Source organism: Larimichthys crocea, chromosome III (genome assembly GCF_000972845.2).
Source record: "Larimichthys crocea isolate SSNF chromosome III, L_crocea_2.0, whole genome shotgun sequence".
NCBI classification, from domain to species: domain Eukaryota; kingdom Metazoa; phylum Chordata; class Actinopteri; family Sciaenidae; genus Larimichthys; species Larimichthys crocea.
The window spans coordinates 20,495,612-20,516,034 of NC_040013.1; the positions used below are offsets into that span (position 1 = coordinate 20,495,612).

Here is a 20,423-nt window from a genome sequence, read left to right on the forward strand (position 1 = left end):
TTTCATTCAGCGCTCCCGATGCAAAGTAAACCTGCTTATGAATTTTCAGGAGCACTCACAGCCGTATGAAACTCCCACAGGTTTGTGGGAATAACAGCAGGTTTCTGTACCGGTGTTGATGACCTGGTGGATAAATAAAAGCTTCATTGAATCGATTAGGATTGAATCTGCAGTAGACATTATTACGTATGTATATTGTTATATGTTACTAAATTGTGAATATCAAAACAGTAAATGTCAATGTGAATGTTCTATGCAAGAGTAAATATTGTGGGAATAGCTTCTTGTTTACTTGTGAATTCCTTCATAACCAGCAAACCTGGGGCAGACAAATAAATCAGAAACAGCTGCGATAACAAGCTGTCCTGGTAATTTCCTGAAGACATTGACTGATACATAGGAAGCATACTGAAAAATACCTACATAAAATAATTTATGCTGCATATATATTTTATTAAATCTCACTTTTACTGACTGCACATTCGTGTGGATATTGAGAACCGAATAACGCCAACTCACTGTCTTCACATTCTGTAGTTATGCATAAATGAGATATACTATATGGCCATATCTTTCAAATGCGGGTGTTAACACAGACCTGTGAATGAGACATCAAAGGAACACATGAATATGCATGCACACATGTTGAACACGGACTCATACATATTTGTGTAAGAGCAAACTCAAGAAAGGAAAAAGTAAGGAAGTAAAACAGGTAACAAAAGGGTAATAGGACACCTGAACTGGAGTTATATTTATATTCCTTCCACAGGGGCTGTACTTTAATTGAACATTTTCTCCAGAGCTTTTGGACTGTGATAGGCTGTGTGCTGGGTACCAATACAGTACTTGTTTTCCAAGTGGTTGGCTTTGCAATTACCCCTATAACTCTTACTGTATTTTGAGTCTGCCACTTGGGAATTGGGCAATAATCCTGAGCCCACAGCAACAATTTCACAGACAGAACTTTCCAACAATATTGTAGGGTTTTGTTATAATTGCATCTCATATTTTATTGCAAGGAGACAAATATACAGAGTGATAAAGATATTAACATATACAGAGAAAGTAACTGTGTTTTTGACTCTTCCAATTCAACACGGATATGAGCTACACAATTGCTTTGCAAGAAACTAGAAATGGCTTTAGAATGTCTTCAATATAAAAACGTTATAATTATTAGACATAAAAAAGCACTAAAACAAAAACTGTTGTGGTCTGATCCTGCTGTTAGCTGATTGACTGAGAAAAGAGAACAACAGGCTCTGAGAGACCAAATTCTGACATCCATGTAAAACTCTAGGGGTCAGCAGATAAATGAGATAGACTTCACCGAGTGCCCTTTATGAGATTAGCTGTTATCCCTCCTCAAGAAATAAAAACTGCCCAAGAGGTTTACTGTTTCAATAATGCTAAGCATGACTCATAATCACAAACATCAATCAAAGTTTATCACCCTCTGTCAAGACTGTATTTTGGGTGCTGTCATTGAAATACATTAACTTTCTGTTCCATACACTTGAATATTTATTTTTCTAAAAGGACAAGCTTGGAGTGTTCGCAGAGACCAGGAGGCGATCAATTGTGGGGAACTGGTGGCAATATTGCATTTTTGTTTTCATCCCTTTCCTCTTCATCATCATGATAATCACTTTTACAGCCACCATCATCAACATCATCATCACCACCATCAGTAACACAATGTTCAGGTTATTGACCCTTTAAAAAGGCCCTTTACCACACTTTAAAGTCCCCTGACATTGATTAATGCGATGCGATAAGCCATCACACCTCAAATACACTACAGTTTTAATTCTCCAGCATTACTTATGAAAAGGCAAATTATTTATGAAAAGCTCTTTAACTTCAGCAGATGATTCATACTTGTGAAAGTAATAACAATCCATCAAGTAAAGAGGTTGCCAACTGCCCTGGTTTCAATTTTAATACCAGAGTTTGGATATACAACCATTTCTCTTGATTATTCCTCCCTTCCATGAAATATGTACCTGAAGAGGTGGTTTTATTTAGATTTTGTTGGAGCAAAGTACTTTGTAACAAACTGCTGTGCTGTTGGAGGTAACATATTGTATGCAAAGGCAAACACGTTCTGAATATTTCAAACTCCAAAGAACATGGCTGAGTTTCTCACCAGCTCCCAGGAGGTACGGCTAATTGATGGTGGACAGAGGGAGAGCCATCTATTATTTACCTGTCAAACTGTATGCAAAGCAATTAATGTTTTCTCTGTGTGCCCTATGGTTTCTCCATGCTCCATAGCAACGTCACCTGACTTATTATGGAGAAAAATCACATAGAGTTCCTGGATTTAGTCACACAAACTAACTTGTTTTGCTTCAAGCCACGGATTGAAATATGTGTTGGGAGTGTAAAAGGGCAAATGGCTAATGACACTGACACTACAACACATCTGCTACTGCTACTACTTGGGTCTATCATTGTGTGTACCGTACGCTGTACACTATAGTTATTAAATCACTGCAGGAGAATAAAGAACTGATAGTTTAAAGGGTGTGTGAATCTATACTTTATTTGATCTGTCTGTAACTCAACCGGAGAGATGACAGAACAAACAGAGAGAGAATATTACAGAACAAACAAGTTTGTTGAGGGGCTGGGAAGAAATGAACAGAGGAAGAAAAATGGAGACAAAGACAAAAGTATACAGTGCAATAAGAGAGGAGACAAAATGAGATGAGGTTATACGGGAGGGAGGCAAGGGCAGAAAGATAAAGTGCCCATGTAGAGAAAACATGAAACCATTAAGATGGGGGAAAAAAAATACAAAGAGGAAAAGAGGGAATGTCCTGTAACGGGGACAGAGGGGGAAAGAGACACAAAGGGAGAGCGCAGAGGAGAGAAGAGGGCAGAAGAGGATGAGATGTAGGACAATGATAGATCGTTTTCTGGCAGGTTCAATTTGTCACGCTGTTATTGGGAGGAAAATGGAATAGAGGAGCAGCAGCAAGGGTCAGAGGGAGAGGACGGGGGTCCAGAGGTGGGAGCGTTAAGCCTGGAGGGAGCGACGACAGTGGATGGTAAGCGAGATAAACTCTGCACACCTCTTCACCTCTGGCCTTCAACAGATGATCACTGGAGGTTACAGTTCTCTGATGACTCTATCCCAGGAACTAAGGCCTCCATGATACAATTGAAACATGGTTTCTGTATATGCACATGTTTTTTTTAAAGATTTATTTTAGTAAATCTGGGTAAACCTGAAGCCTAACCTTGTGGTTATTTAAATATACACTCACTATTTATTATAAGGGGCACACTACCGATTTGACACATCGGACTACTCTGGCTGTGAAACCAGGTGTGTAATATCTTCTGTGGCTCAAGGAGCTTTGTCCAAATAACCTTGTTAATGCAACCAAGGCTGAGGTTGAGAATTGTGTTACAAATTTGGGGTTTAGAGTTTGTAAGACATGGACAGTTATTACAGAGCGCTGCTATAACAAAATATGCTATAAAATTGAATTGTGGGAAGGGCAGGATCCAGTTTTAGAGCTTGAGCTATACTAGAGGCTTGAAGGGTCAAGATATCTTGACCTCTGCTGCACAGATTCAGATCATTATTTTTACGATACATTTCTTGCTAGTCCTCCAATTTGATGGGATTGCAATAACTTAATAGCTGGAATATCCCCCTTAAAGCAAAGTATTTTTACGTTTCAGCATCAAATAGCACCCCGATGTCCAATGCCATTCTAGGTCACAACTAACAGTTGAGTTTAGTTTGGAGTTGAGTTCATATTTTATATATTTTGTTTTGTTTTATTCAGCACAATGCCTTTTCCTTTGTTTTTCCCTCGGTCCATTATAGAGAAGAGTTTGAGCTATTACAGAGACAAAAACATTTCTGGCTCTTTCTAATGTGTATCCCCTCTCCTTGGTTAGCCTTTTGACAAATAATGCATGGTGCAGCTTTACAAAATCTAACAAATACATTCACATATTACAAATATGCACAACCGCAAATACTGTATATAGCAACAATACAGTACATAAGAACCTGACCTAGCTTTTCATTATATTCAAGCTGTAACATAACCAACTACAAATGAGGACATCTCCCATCAACTAAAGAGGATATTCTACCAAAGAATAATGCAATCAGTAAACATGATTAAATTCCCATTGCACCATTGTCTGTTTATACAATATAGATCATCTTGATACTGTATAATCTCATACTATGTCCTCTGTTATACTTTAGCTGAACTCCCCCTGCTACAGCCCATCTCTAATGTGTTGCTTTGTTTGTCACCTCTATAAACTCTCCCAGCCTCTGATTCCAAATGATGCCACTCAACCAAAGGAAGTACACAGTGGCCTTCATTTGTATTCTGAGCCAGTCTAATTGAATCTTCTGGGTGCAAGTGAGTTTTTCTATGGTGTTTCAAAAAAAAAAAAAAAAAAAAAAAATCAGGCTGAAAAATACTCTGAGCGTTGTAATTATACCTGGCCTCACTCATTAGCACTAACGGAGGGGGTGTAGACAGAACTGGCAGTGATGGATCTGGGGAAGGAATGAGGGGTGATGCAGTGAAGCTGTGCATGTGTTTGGGCATCCTTTTGTGTGTGTCTGTGTGTGCATGAATGCAAAGGATGTTGTTTGTGCCAACACTACGCTCCCCTGCACCAACACCATGCTCTCTGTGTCAGGTTAATGAGTCATGCTGGGATAAACACTTCCAGGTCATGGCCAGCTTTATTCCATCTGAGGGAAGAGGAGAAGTCCAGGTGCCAAGAAACAACTGCGCATGAATATTTTGAAAAATGTGGGAAAAAACTAACAAAAATAGGCACAGTTACAAGAATCTAATGATTGTGATCGGTTTAGGTTCATCTATGAAACTAAGAAATGCCATCGGTATCACGGTAAAGGTTGGGAAAAAGTAGGAAAAGAGAAAGTTCTGGGCTACTGGAATGAAGACAGGACTAGGATGAGGGGATATTCTGACGACTAAGAGACCTTAAAGTGCTGCACATAAGAGGGAATAATATTTAAAAGAAATTATGGCACATAGAGACGGAGCAAAATACTTTTTATATTTTAAAAAAATGGTAAAGGCACCCTGTCGCCTTAACATTAAGGAGGACACAATCTTCAAATACCAATATATATATACATACCATAGTGTTTAAACCTGTGGCACTTTGGCAAAATAATTGTAAAGGTTACAAAATGTTACAAAATAAGAGATTGCTATCAACAGGCATCCAAAGCTTTCATATCAGAAGGCCGTGGTTGAAGTGTATGTGAGATTTGCTTATGTGCATGTGTGCACCTGCATGCATGCATGTGTGTGTGTGTGTGTGTGTGTGTGTGTATATATGCTGTACACCACAAGCTGTCATGTCAACGGCAATTAATTCCCCAAGCAAGAAAAGCCATCATCGCTGTCTCTTTCCAAAGCACCCTATAATAGCATGTCAACTCTGGTCATGTTTAAAACACCGTCCACAAGTGTTTGTGACAAGTCCTTGGCATCAGAACACAATTCCTAGGGCAAATGTGTTTATTACATCTCACACTCATGTGTCACAAGGGTCTATTTTTAATGAGCAATTCATGGTCTCAATTCTTGACAAGTGAATCTGTTGCTGAGAATGCAACTTCATCTGCCATAGCCACAGTCAAATGGGTCGCCCTATAAACCCCACTGTGCTTTTGTTGCTGTTTAAAAAGAGAGAGAAAGCAAAGTCATGATTAAAAAAAGACATTTAAAAAGCGAGTGGTCTAAGAATTATATTCTGAATAAATGAATAAATGTCGAACCCTGGGACAAATCTAGCAAAGAAAAGTACCTTTCATGCCACCACAAAAGTGCAAAAACAGCTCCAGTATATTTGCTTAGTAATGACATTCATATTGCCTCTTTTCCTTTGACATATACATATGTCTGTATATATATTTGGAGGTTACATTAAGTGGCTGATTGAGGAAAAAGAAACACACTCAAGTTCACCAGCTACAACTTAAAAGAAGGCATGAAGAAAATGCAGTAATCCATAACCAGCAGGTGAAGGTCTATGTTTTAAATCCTTTGGCAGCTAACGTGGAGTCCTGCTGACATTACTTGGCATGTCTACTTTACACTTTTATTCAGGATTGAAAACCCAACACATGGGGAAAAAAGTCCTATTTTTATCATATAGTGACAGATTCAGGATATCAATCTAAGGTTTTGTGACAAACTTGAATGATAGTAGTTATTCTCACAGACAGGTACTGTATAATACAGTATATCCCCTTATGTGCCACAGTCATTCTGTACTGGGAAAAGCTGCTGACTGTCACAGACCATTATTTTAAAGAGTTAGAAGAACACTGTAGAAGAACACTGTACAAAAAGTGTTACAATATGATAATAAAATAATGAAAGCCAATAAAAAAGTTAACTTGACATTAACTATGAACATTTCTATCCAGTAGTCTGTGTTTTAAATATCATCACATGATTTATTTATTTATTTATTTGGAGGCGAGTCATTTAAGTTTAACGGCAGCAATGGTAACAGGGTACTATCTAGTCTTAGCTGGAAGGAGGCACTGCCTGTATTCCTAAAAATAAAAATAAAAAATCAGTAGAGTTCATTTTAAGTGTCACAGAGAGAAACGTGTGATAAACCTGTGAACAAGTTTCATCTTTTCCACATTAGATGTGCAAACAAGGGTTGCGTTCACACAGTCAAAGGGTTGTGACTACAGTGCTCGTCGAAATCCATCCCTTAATTATCTCCTAAAACAAAAGCAATCTTTTCCCACTGGGTTTAAAACCCTGCCTTCTTGAACAGGCTCTCTCTTTCAGATACTGTACACAGTTTCACTCTCTCAGCACTCATCCGTCTTGTCTCTTTCCACTGGCAATTCTTCCATTGAATTTCACATTACCGTTTCATTCAGTGCTTTATTATGTTGGAGGAACATCTTCTAGCTTTCCATCTCTTTCTCATCTTTGACCTTTCCTCCCTGTATCCATCTCCACCTGTTCTTTATTTCTCACCCTGCCTTTATATCCCTCTTATTTGTGCACGCTCTTCTCTGTGTGTTCCTGTCTTCCTCTCTTTACCCTCCTGCCACCCAGTGCAGCATCTCTTTCTCCCCTCACATTCCCTGGCAGCTGGCAGCAGTGTTTGTCACTCTTGTAGCTCCGTGTAGCCGGCGCACAGGAGGCAGACCTTACTCAGCCTCTCTGCTCCATCCATCAACTGGCATGCAGAGCTGGCATACAGGCTGACACCGCCCACCCTTCACATCAACAGGTTCAGAAGGCTACTGTCTCACAGCCACAGAGAGAACGGATGCTGTTGAATATGCAAATATGGAAACGTTTAATTTATGTTACATTACAAATGCAGATACCAATTAATACAGTATTACAATATTGTATATTTAACATTAACATGTATTCGTCTCACTATTCAAGCGTACTATTCATTTTCACAATTCACATTCAGTACAGGTATTTCAGTCGCTTAAAGCATTTTAATCAAGGTTGGTGAAAATGAATGACTCTCCCAAAGCCGCTACCCAGAGAGCCAAAAATCTAATTTAGGTGTCTTCAAGATATATAGCCCAGAGCTACACCGTTGACTATTAATTGGAGAGTGACTTTGGTAACTCATAAAATGTGTCAAGTTTTTCCACCTAAATGTGCATCGTTTTTACGTAAGTGATTTAGCAAATGCTCACTAATACAACTCAAGGACATAGAAATGGGACAGTTGAATTCTTAAAATTCCACTTTATGGTCCCTTTAAAAGGTTTGCATGAGACAAGTGAAGTTCTCCTATCATAAAGGGAGCAGAGAGCAGTTGGGTGTCAAGAACAAGGCGGCACTGATGCTGACGGAAGACGCAACATTGTCTCATGGCCAAAAGGAACAAGAGACGAGATGGCTGTCTGTCTGTCTGGACGGGAGAAAACAAGAACCCAGAATTTCAGCTAGAAACCGCAGACACTGTCAATTACATATGCATCTTGTTCAAAGCATGAGAAATGACTGTGGCCTGAGAGCAGACAGTACAAGTGACAAGTGACTTATGACTCAGGGAAGTAGAGCATCGCCAGAATGCAATATGTGACTTATGTGTGACTTAGGTATGACTTTTGCTAATGCACTTATGTATGTCCTTTAATGTAAGTCAGATGAATTAAGAACTTGAAATTAAAGCTATGAATATGATCTGGTTATACTGTATTAGGCCATTGATAAACTGCCAGCCTGAAAAAAAGGTGCCTCTGTTCTTAAAACAGAGGCACCTTTGTCCAATTCGATATTAAGCCATTTTTCTCTCATTCCCATCTGACCTTGTAGAGGAATAAGTAGGCATTGAAAGATTATGAGAAAATTGGCCCAGGGGCACAGACATGTAAAAAATGTCTCTCTGCCCTACATAGAAGCAAGATACCAACACAGCCGAGTCATTTGTAGTCATGTTGTGTCTCCATATAGCTGTTTTGTGTCTTTGCAGTCATTGAAAGTTCTCCATATAGCTGTTTTGTGTCTTTGCAGTCATTGAAAGTCTTGTTGTGTCACTTTGTTTCTCTCTCTCTCTCTGATCATTTTACATCTATGTATGGTCTTTTTCTTGTCGCTGTTGTTGTTTTATGTCTCTGTACTCTTTGTAGGCCTGGTCAATAATCTATCCATGTAAGTTTATATTGAAAATCAATAAGCACTGGGTAGAACAGAGCAGAAGAGAGGAAGAGAAAATAATGGAGCTGAACGAACTCTGAAGCAAACAAATGAAAAATTCAGAAAAGAGCAGAAAACAGAGCAGGTCTCTGTGGTAAAGCACGCTGCCACAACTGATTACCTTCATATAGTCTGCAATAATGCATCCTTGCACAAATGTTTGAGACTGCTAATGCCATTAATCCCCGTAAGCACCCACGTTTCTTTACATTACCGGCATTACAATGCCTGTGATGATTTTTTTTTTCCAGCATTCTGTCAATTTCCAGTCACCATGGCAACTTTACTTTTTCTCTCATGCTAACGTGATTCATGAATACGTAAGTCTCCAAGGCATCAACATCATCACCACCATCCTCCATTCGGATATTAGCATATTTACATTTTCTCCCCCCGTGTCTCTGGTGGGGAGTGGATACGCTCCGTGACAACAGTTACCAAGGTATTAATGAAGCTTTGATGAATTAACAAATCTCCACCACTTAATATACTAATATATTAACATATTCAGAGGACCATTTGGGAGTTGTGCCAAACGCGAAGCTACGCTTATTTCTTCGTCCCCGAGATGCCTTATGTTAATTGTATGAGGAATGATGAAGAATATAATTGGCCAGATTAAATGCAAACGTATGAGACGATGTCTACAGCTGTTTGTGTGTTTATATGTGTGTGTGTGCATGTGTACTAAGACAGAATTCATCCAGGAGTCCAGGAAAAGATCAAAGCCGTATGTCATTAATGAAACTTAAAAGCCTTTGCAGATTCACAACCTGTGTACTGATCTGTTTGTATAGGGCATCTGCACGAAGCTAACAAGTCAACAAACTACTGACAGTTACAACTTTTTTTTTCTATGATGTTTGCTCAGAATAGATAAAAGGTTAAATGAGTCACCACGGAAGACCTTAACTTAATGTTGATTGAGAGGAAAACCTTTATGAGTAATTGAAAAGAAAAATCACATAAATCCCCTATATATATGGCATACTGTATGTTGTCTTTACAACAGGACTGCAGGATAAATAGCACAGCACTGTCACAGGTCTCAGAAGGATGCACTCTTATCCTCAGGTGATCTTTAAATGCAAGGGAGCTCCAGATGCAATAAAAGATAAAAAATTTGGACGTATAATTTAGATTCCTGTTACAAAGCATTTCAATAAATCATCATGACTTTTATAGTTCCTTCTGTCCATACTCTAGCACTAACTTGTTCTCACTAAGTAAGACGGATAAGTATACTTATAATGGCCTACAGAATGTCATAACTCAGAGCTTAAGTTTAGTCTTTCTTGCACGGCAAGCGACATTACAGAAGCTGTGAAAAGGTTTTTCGCCGAGAGAAATACCTTCTCATTGTCATGGGAGCAAGAAAATGGAAATACACCAAAAATTTAAAGCAGTAATTTAGAAGCTTTTGGAAGTTTTGTAGAATATATGACGAACAGGCTAAAACATATTCCACATATCATACCATCTTTAAATGCTCTCTACAACACACATTCATGTTTTTGTGTTTCCTCTCCAAATCCAGACTCTTTATGGCGATTCAAGTGATGTTGATATACACAGACATCACATGCTTCACACTGTTAATTCTAAAATATACAAATCTAAAATATACCTTGTTGGTCCACTAATTGTAGTCTTGATCTATTTGAATGACATTTAGCTTTGACAGGATTTTAAAGACGATGCCCAGAAAGCATCATACATGTATTTGTCATACACTATGAATTTGCCATCTGGTTAACAAAAAAATACATTAATAAAAAGGGTAGATATTCCAACATTTAAAAGACAAGAGCTGTGTTACTGTTAAATAGGGTGTGTGACTTTTATCTAAACATATTTTACCAACTCTACTGCCCTGTATTTCAGGTCCAGATTTTTCATTTGAGTTGGAAAATCTTCAATGTTTTATCAGTGTTTCACTGCCCTTGCCAGATGAGAAAGAAGATTAAGTGTTGGACTGTGACGCGTTTGCTGGGCAGAACAAGCCACTCGGCTCGGTTTTATGTTGTCATATTTTTCACTGTCTCCAACACTGCCAATGCAACGCGAGTCTGTTCTTCAATCATGCCAAAGCACTACAGTATTATTATTATTCAACATGGTTAACATGGAGTGCTTATCGTAAGTAAAACCTCAGCATATGATTAAAGGAAAACCCCTCCAGTTCTGGCTGCCTTTACTGAGGAGAACCTCAGACACGTTTGTTATTATAACACCCCAATTATTTTTAGTTTCCTGGTATTTAGGTTAGTCATGGACACAGCAGCTGTTTTGTGAAGGTGCAATGAAAGAGCAAAAGATGTGCACTAAAGTGGAGAGTTAGATGTGTTAACTCCTACATGTGCCCATGATACCAACGGCTATAATTAGCAAACATTATGTGGAAGAAGCAAACAGAGAATAAGTTAGTAAAAGCTTCCAAGTGAAGGTAGCGTGAGCTCAGAAAGATGCAAATCCTCTGTGGCTACGCACACTTGACTTTGACTATGTTTGAACTTTGCCTGGGGTTATATCCAGTGCTGCTGATCTGTGCAGTAAACAAAACTCCCTCCGCTGACAGTGCAGTGAAGACTGAAAGAATGTTTCACTGTAGAAATACTGTTTCTGCTGTCCAGAGATAGTATATCTGAAAGATCTGATGCAGAATATTGGCACCTGAAATGTAGTTTTTTTTTGGCTGACTCAATATTGAAGACAAAACACATCCTATTCTGATCTCTGCCATCTGGTTTGGGTTTCCACAGGGATGCAGACAGGCAGTTGCATCTTGTTTCATCAGTTTTAACAAGGGAAGGGTCACTGGTGTGGCCATAGTGGCAAGTTCCCAATGAAAACCCATCAATTCATCTCCTACAACCTAATCATATTGCTATATTTCACATTCACTACAGTTGAGCCAATGAAATCATGATCAGCTGTCATGTTGGGGTGCCAATCTGTTCTATACGGAATAAACTCTTTCTCTCTGCTTGTGTTGAGGATCCCATTGATGACAAAGAAAAAAAAGTCTCTGCGGTGTAGCCTACCTGGTGGATGAACACCTGTGCACCTCGAGGGCTCATGAGCAACACGGCTCTCCGCAGAGTGTCCCTGTACCGGTTGAGCTCCTCGGTGCGCATCGTGTTAAAGAGGTCATTGAAAACTCGGCTGACGTTGCGGTCCACCCTTTGCAGGGAAACATCCAGACCCAGACGAGATGCCTGGTCCATAAAGGTTTGCAAACCCCGGATATCTGAAGGAGGAGAAAGAATAAAAGAGAATGGGTGATGAGGTGGGTGTGAGGAGGAGACACAAACAAAAAGAGAAAGAATAACACTTCAGGCAGGTGCTATGTTATACAGTACTTTATTCCCAAAGCATTTAATCAGAATTGTGGGTAAACAACCTGTACTTTCAACACCTGCACACACACTATATTTTCAGGCTTCATTCCAAAGGCTTCAAGGCAGGTTTCGTTCTTTGCTCCTGATCTGAAGCGTGACAAAACACAACAAGCACAAGCCTGTCTTTCTGTTTCCTGGGGTTTACAGGATATGAAACTGCAGGCAGGTGTTGCTGTCCCCAGAGATCTGAATGTGTGTGTGTGTGTGTTCACTATACAGGAAACCACTTAAAAGAAGGCTGCGCCACACAGACAAATCAAAGGTGATGTGCAGCAGAGGGCTCACAATAAGCACACCAATCCCAGCCGTCACAGTGGGAGCAGCAGCTCAGCATGTGCCAAGTCATGCCGCATGCTTAAAGAGAGGCTCGCCAAAATCGCTAGGGCCAGACTTTCCTCTGCATCCAAAATGGATGTTATGTGTGTGTGTGTTATGAGTGTGTGTATATGGGTTGGTTTTCCCATGTTGGAGGTTAGTGCTCTACTGCAGTGGTCCTGAGAACGAACAACACACAGAGGAAATGCTTAATATCATACTGTAGGGGTTATTTGAGGTGATACAGCACATTATAATAAACACTTATGGCAAAAACTGGAAATTAAGTCTAAGGAGAAAGCTCTTGATCTAAGTAGTGAAAGAATATATTGGTACATCATCCCGCAGTCTACATCTCGACGCAAAGTGAAAAAGCAATATGACTGAGCACCATATGAAGCAAACCATAAAGAATTAGATGTAATGTGCAATGTTTCCTCGCCATTGTTTTATTACAATGTATTTTTAGGGGTAACATAAATACTCACTGAATAAAAATGTTCAAAAGGGCAGAACAAAACATGAAATTAAAACATTCATCATTCTGAAGCGTTGCCAAAGTCCTACCGCAGCACTTGCAGCGAAAACTCTTTGCCTTCCAATCACACACACACACACACACCTCTTTGCTTTCTTTGTCTATAAATTGAAACGATTACCCTTGGTGCCGTTGCTTTGGATACAATGGGCAAGAGCTCAACCTCTGAGTAATCCCTTCTTTTGTTGGAGCACAAACACAATTTGTAAGTAAATCATGGTTTCTACCCTCCTGTTCCACAACTCCACACCATTGCAATTAATTTTGGATACAATATTTTCTATACATGATATAGCTGCAGTTAATTAGGGCCATAGAAGTGAGATCTGATTTTAAAAAAAAACAAAAAAAACACTATATCTAACAACAAAAGTACCAAACATTACTGTCGCTATTGGGTGAAAACCTTGAATCTCTCAAATGAGAAATAGAAGAAACATACTGCAACAAACAAACAGAGTTTTTAATCCCATGGAGAGCTGAGGGAAAGCTGCCATGCGATAACTATTCCAGCACCCCGATAGAAACATCGGACTTCAAAGCCAGCGTTCCAAACCGGTAGCAGGCTTTTCCACAGGGCAACCGTGTCAGCCACGGACAGGGCTGCAGTAAAGAGGATTAACGTGGAATTAAAGGTCTGATTTCTGGACATGTTTACCCGAGCTTCATTTCTGAACACAAATCTTCTTCTGAAAGTTTTAGATATAAAAACTTTACCCTTCTCTGCCGTTTCACTATCAACATCCTGCTCACTGAGGAACTGCTCAGTGCTCTCTGATTTCTGCTCCTGTCCCTTACCTATATTTTACTTAACAGTGTGTATCTGTGATCAGGAAAGATATGGAGGGAGACAGAGAAATACCCCGTGAAGTTGCTAACATCCTTTCCAGCTCTATCTTAACCAATCGAGTTGTAACTAAAGCGGGACTCCCTCTTGGATTGGGGCAATGCAGAAATGAGCATATCATGATCAAAGGGCTCTGAGGTTTTTACTGAGCTGTCAAGCTGCCTTGCAATCCAAGCGGAAAAAGTCTGAGGAATGGCTTCACTACCAGCCTGGTGTTTACTCAAAATGTTAAAGAAATCACTGTTATTTTTTGCTACAACGGCGACACTTAATTACATGCAATATAGATATTTTTTACAAATCTGAAATGCATCGCTGAGAGTGTGTCGCTCGACGCCACAGAGCAATTAGAGCGACACAGAGAGAAAGCAGAAAGTGAGAAAGTAATCAGTTTCAATCCACCTTCTTTTTTGTTGACTGTAGATCTATAATCTATCTTTACGTATTATTTTGAAGACAATATGCTTTTTGAATAAGGAACAACAAATTATTAATTATGTCTGTACATCATATCCATACAGCACCTGCCAATTACAGGAGTTCAGTTCAAGTGACATTTGTAGTACTATCTTATCTTATCATCTCTTTTTTTAAATGGAAACTGATTTGATTTTATTGTTCATTCATTGCAAGACAGTAATCATTGTAATTAACAACAAAATGAGGACCTCTTAGACCTCTCTGACCTCAAGTGTCTTGATGAAAATGAGGGAGGAAGAGTAAGTAACAAAAATAAAGAGCCAAAGAGTTGTTATGTTTTCAAAATTCAATTTTCAGTTGGGTGGTTCATTCAGTTGATTTTTAATGTTTTGGGGTTGTTTTTTTTTAGTAACCCATTTTAGTATCGAAAAATTCCTTTCAATATTTTATTAAAAAACACACAACATGAGCAATAAATAAACAAACTCTGGAAGCAATAAAGCATTTTCGAGAAACTCACTCACTTGAGAAAATACACCTGTGGAATGAGAGAGAGAGAGAGAATGGTGCATTAAGACTTAATGCACCATTCTCTCTCTCTCTATTAAAAATGACTTAATGATTAAGTCATTTTTAATTACAATTTGTCTATTTATTTATATTTAGGTCGATCTTATCTGTGATCAGAGGACACCTGTGCATACATTGTTAATATCTGTCTGTCTGTATGCATGTACATCATGTGTTATGAACTGTAGAGACAAATAAACTCAACACCTTGTTGAAGACAAATACAAGGTGAAGAAAAACATATTATGTTCTTACACCATGCCAAACAGCATAAGAGTGTGTGAAATGTTGTCTGTCACAACATTGATCCAGACTGGCTGTTTATAGTGACAAGGCTGCTGATTGGCCCCGTGAGTCAGAGCAAAGTTAACATTCAATAGGAAAAACAACAACAAGGTAGTCACATTAAGTCAGATCTGTACCTACACTGCTGCTTTTAACCCCGTGGATTGTGTCAGACGTAAAACTGTGGGAAATAACACCTTAGATAAGACAGAAAGGAAATGAGAGGCTCAAAGGGAGGAAATAAAGAAACATGCTAAATGCTGCAATATGTGTCAGACAAACAAACTTTCTAGCTTGTAGCATGTAAAGGTACATCAATATCATACCTGCCTATGCCGACTCATATTTTTAGCCGGGGGGTTCAAATATTTTTCTTTATTATTACATCATTACTAATTGTTTTAACGCTGACGGAAAATCATGAAGGTGTCATGAGTGCTGTCTACTATTATGTTAAGTAATTCACCCGCAATACTGTCCAGTTGTTCACGTGTATATATGCATATTAACTAGCTATTGTCTAGTATTCTCGTCTTTGATCACGTATGCATGGCCTCGTTTGTCTAGCTGGCTTTAGCAATCACAATGATAAGAAGGCTATATGTCGCTACGTAGCTTAGCTACTGCAAAATATCATGAAAGCTGAGTTGTAATGCGGGTTGATAAACAAGGTGGAATGAAGAGGGGTTGATGCGGTGAAGGATGATTGACAAGCAAATAATTCCGGAAACACTTGCTTCCCCCGTGACATGATCTGGAAGCAAGTAGCAGGAAGGAGGCAAAATAATCCAGCTGCTATGGTGTTCACCTGAAAAGTGACTGCACAGTTCATGTCTCTGTTCATCCTCTCTCTCTTTGCCCATATAAATCCATAATCTGTAAATGATGTATATTTAATGCTATTGTGATTGAGATGTTTTTTTCGTCGTCGTTCTCTTTCCTTCCTTCCTTCCTTCCTATCTCTTCCTTCCTTCCTTCCTTCCATAGTTTTTTCCTTCCTTCCGTCATTTTTTACTTCCTTCCTTTCTTCTGTCGTTTTTTTCCCTTCCTTCCTTCCTTCCTTCCTTCCTTCCTTCCTTCCTTCCTTCCTTCCTTCCTTTCGTCGGTTTTTCCTTCCTTACTTCCTTCCTTTCGTCATTTTTTTCCTTCCTTCCCTCCTTCCTTCCTTCTGTCGTTTTTTAACTTCCTTCCTTCCTTCCTTTCGTCATTTTTTTCCTTCCTTCCTTCCTTCCTTTCGTCATTTTTTTCCTTCCTTCCTTCCTTCCTTCCTTCCTTCCTTACGTCGTTTTTTTCCTTCCTTCCTTCCTTCCTTCTTTCCTTTCTTACTTCCTTCCTTCCCTCCTTCCTTCTGTCGTTTTTTAACTTCCTTCCTTCCTTCCTTCCTTCCTTCCTTCCCTCCTTCCTTTCGTCATTTTTCCTTCCTTCCTCACTTCCTTCCCTCCTTCCTTTCGTCGTTTTTTTCCTTCCTTCTATCGTTTCTTTCCTTCCTTCCTTTCTTCCTTTGTCGTTTTTACCTTCCTTCCTTCCTTTTATAGCTCCTTCCTTCCGTTGTGTTTTTCCTCCCATCCTACCTTCCTTCCTTAATTACTTTCGTTGTTTTTTTACTTCCTTCCCTCCTTCCTTCTGTCGTTTTTTTACTTCCTTCCTTCCTTCCTTCCTTCCTTCCTTTCATCATTTTCCCTTCCTTTCTTACTTCCTTCCTTCCCTCCTTCCTTTCATCGTTTTTTTCCTTCCTTCCCTCGTTTCTTTCCTTCCTTTCTTCCCTTGTCGTTTTTTTCCTTCCTTCCTTCCTTTCGTAGTTTTTTCCTTCCTTCCGTTGTTTTTTTCCTCCCTTCCTTTCTTCCCTTGTTGTTTTTTCCTTCCTTTCTTTCTAACCTCGTTTTTTAAAATATTTTTAAATAAATAAAGATGGTACACTAACAGCATCATTACTGTCATTATCTCTACATTCAGTTCAATAAGGCATTTCAATAAGTAATTCAGTAAGAATAATAAGCGGAAGAAGCGTGGTGGATAACATATAGTGTGCGCTTTCAGGCACACTCAATTAAAAACTATATAGGTACTGACTGTCACTGATCACATCTGATTTTTTATTATTATTATTTTTTTTTTAATTGAGCTATGTGTATAATCTCTCTTGTTGCACATCATCACAGGTATTAGTTTGTGTTTTCCTGCTTCATGGACAGGGTGAATAAATGTGGATTTTACTGAACCTATTGGATTTAAAATGATCACTACCGAGCGTCAAAATGTTGTCCTGTCCTTTTATGCATTGTTTGGGCATGGGAGGCCTACATCTGTTATTGTCATTACACTGTGTTCCATTTAACTGGCAGGTTTAGGAAAGCAGCTGTTCACTAATCATTTTGGAAGGCATGAATATGTTGCCTCACCTTTTCTTTTGTTTGTCAAAGACTATAAAAAGTGAAGGGACGCTCTGTCGACAAAATCGTTCCAACATAAGCAGTCTGGTCTAAATGTGCAGAGTGAGCTGGAGTTAGAGTTCCTGGAGTGAATTATTATCTCGGTCCAGCCCTGGTGAATGGTCTCAAAGATGCTGTCCAGTGATTGCATTTTTGGCTTACAACAAGGCCATACGAGTTTTAGTCCAAGTGAGGAGTAAAATTAATTGCCCTACTTAAATTTGGCTGACATGCTCTTGGGATAGTACAATGCTGTGTGTTTAGAAGGGAGACCAGATTGCAACAATTGGAATGATAAAAATGCGATAGTAAAAACTGGAAATAACATAATGTGAGGAATCAATAAAAAAAACAGCACAACAGAAGACTGCAGGGCTACATTTTATTTAATGCAAAATGAGGTCAGGTTTAGGGTTAAGAGATTTTAAAGAATTGGCCTCAGACACTTTGTTGAACTTTTCGTCACTTGGTTTTTGGAGCGCCAACACAGAACTATGCAAATTGGGTCTCACCAATTATTTTACCCTTTCACAAAAAGGTTAAGTGCCGTCTGTGTGGTCAGGCTGGATTTATTTGTTCATTTCCAACTGGTAATCATGTTAGAGAGCAGAATAATGGAGCTATATCTATACAGAACATCTGTATATTTCTTTGTAATTTTCTACTAGCATAGTGATTAACATTATCTCACGGGTTTCTGGTGAGTTTTTCCAGTTGACATTTAATGCACTATGACGTGTAAAAGCCATTGCCTGTCTGGTATTTATGTACTGCTTACGGTAACTCAGACACAAATATTCACATTTTTACAGCTTCTCTCCGTTTACATACCTTTCATTCTGCTTTGTACTTTCTCTCTATTCTTATGGAAAGCCAATTAACTGAAGGTCACCTGTATGTTCACTCACTGTGAAATTACCTGGCAAGTTAGTTGGCAGTGTTGCAGACCTTATGTCTTATATGTAACATTAATTCGGATGAAATAAAGTAACATAATGAAAAGCGTTAAAGTGTATGTCGTGACGCAGAAGCATCCTCACTGCTCGCAAAAGGCTTGCTTCATTTTCTCAGATCTGTCACTCACCCTTTACCCTCGCAGTACGCATTACAGACACCACAGGAGATATCCTTTGTGTTTGTCTATGTCCTGACTCTGCCTGGGTTGTAAATGCACTTTCTACATTAGGGAGTACCTCCTACTTGGGACCAAAAGCAGCTTAATCAATCTCACACCTAATCCCAGCGTAATTCTCTTCTTCTCTAAAAGGGAACCAGTCACCACAGGGTGGGCAGAGACAGATGTAGCTGCGCCACAGTCATTACTAAGCACATGTTAACTCTGCCAAGGAGCCTACTGAAAATCGACCCCTCTTTAAGATTTCCTATAATCATGCCTTAGTTGCCTTTTACACCCCTTCTTGTTATGATAAAATGGCATGGTCATTTTACAGAAGCTTTTGTTTGCAGATAGTGTGCCCACTGTCCATCCTCGCACACAGAATCAATAACTGGCTTCCTTTTACATTCTGTGACTACTGTGCAAGCATACTTTGAAGGCACTTGGCATAGAGATGACATATCACATATCTTTGGCAGACCTTTTAACAGCAACGCTGTAGCGGCTCCGTACAGCACATTATTAACCTGCTAACTTACCAACTTAGTTTAGGATGTTATCATGCACTATGTGCCGCTGAAATCAATTAGTTTTTCAGGTAGCGGACACGATCATGGCATTGTGTGAAAGTGACGGGATGAAAAAAAAAAAGTTGCTATCCCAGAACAGAGCTGGCAATTTTGGTAAAATTGGTTCAAGCACAATCTGACTGGTTTAGGGGTGAGTGTAGCAAGTTTTAGTCAATATTCATGTTAAGTAATTGATATTTAATACCTGATTGAACAGAGAGCGGTGACTCACATTTTGTTTTCATTTGTATTATGTATTATCAGTTGCTTACTCTTTGAGCAGTGTCCAATTTAGAAAGATAGGAATGTTGTGTCAGACTTAAAACATAGCATAGCATGACTGACTTATTCAATTTGCTCTCCTGAACACAGTCTATTTAAAGACATGGTTGGTTTAAAAAAAAAAGACAAGCAGAGAAGAGTGTATGAACCTGAGGTATGTCTGGTCATGCCCAAATGTAAAATGAAATGGAATAAAACAACATCTTTTGATTCACCGCAGGAACTCAACCCAGAACTGCGGATTCAGTCAATATCATTTATATGCAGCCAAAAGACAATGGTGAATAGTTGTTTGTGTATGAAAGTTTAATTTGATATCTGGTCAGTTTGGGAAGAATGTGCACAATGCACAAGGGGACTGCATGGTCCTTGACAGCAAAGCCATAGTTTGCCCTTAAGTTTGTTTTTCAGTGGAAGAGATGAACTTTTGAGGCCTTGACATGCGGAGGGGTCTGTTTTGTTTTTTACAAATAAAAAGATGAGGGATTAGATTACCCTTCAGCACTGTCAGAGAGCATGGCTGAAATATGCAACACAAGGATTGTTTGAAGGACACACAGCAGTAGTGGCTATATTAAAAAAAAATGCTGAGATACAAAGATAGGACAAAGGGAAGAAAGAAAATAATCTGTATTTTAGAAGGCACAAAGGATCTTTGGGTTAGCAATGGGCTGTTTTATTCTCTCTTATTTACCTTAAAGTACAAAAGGCAAAACACTGTAAGGGTGCTTTGCAGATGTTGCACAAATCTCTCTCATAGAGCTACAACAGCATAAAAATAAGGTTCTCTCTGCTACTACTGCTGAAAGAAATTAGGGAACACGCTCTCTCACATCAGGGAATCAAATTATGTGTTGAAAATGTAGAATGACAAATGGAACCAGAAGAGGTGAAGCTTTAGAAGTTGTTTACATAATG

General features: G+C 39.0%; 1 protein-coding gene across 5 annotated transcripts in view; it reads right to left on the reverse strand.

Annotated features, from left to right (window-relative positions):
* Positions 1-20,423, reverse strand: part of grid1a (glutamate receptor, ionotropic, delta 1a) — a 211,174-nt gene that overhangs the window by 54,671 nt on the left and 136,080 nt on the right. For all 5 annotated transcript variants that reach the window (XM_027277719.1, XM_027277718.1, XM_027277717.1 and 2 more), the window contains exon 4: positions 11,777-11,982. In XM_027277719.1, coding sequence (XP_027133520.1) covers positions 11,777-11,982 — 206 coding nt within the window. The remainder of the gene's footprint in view (positions 1-11,776; positions 11,983-20,423) is intronic.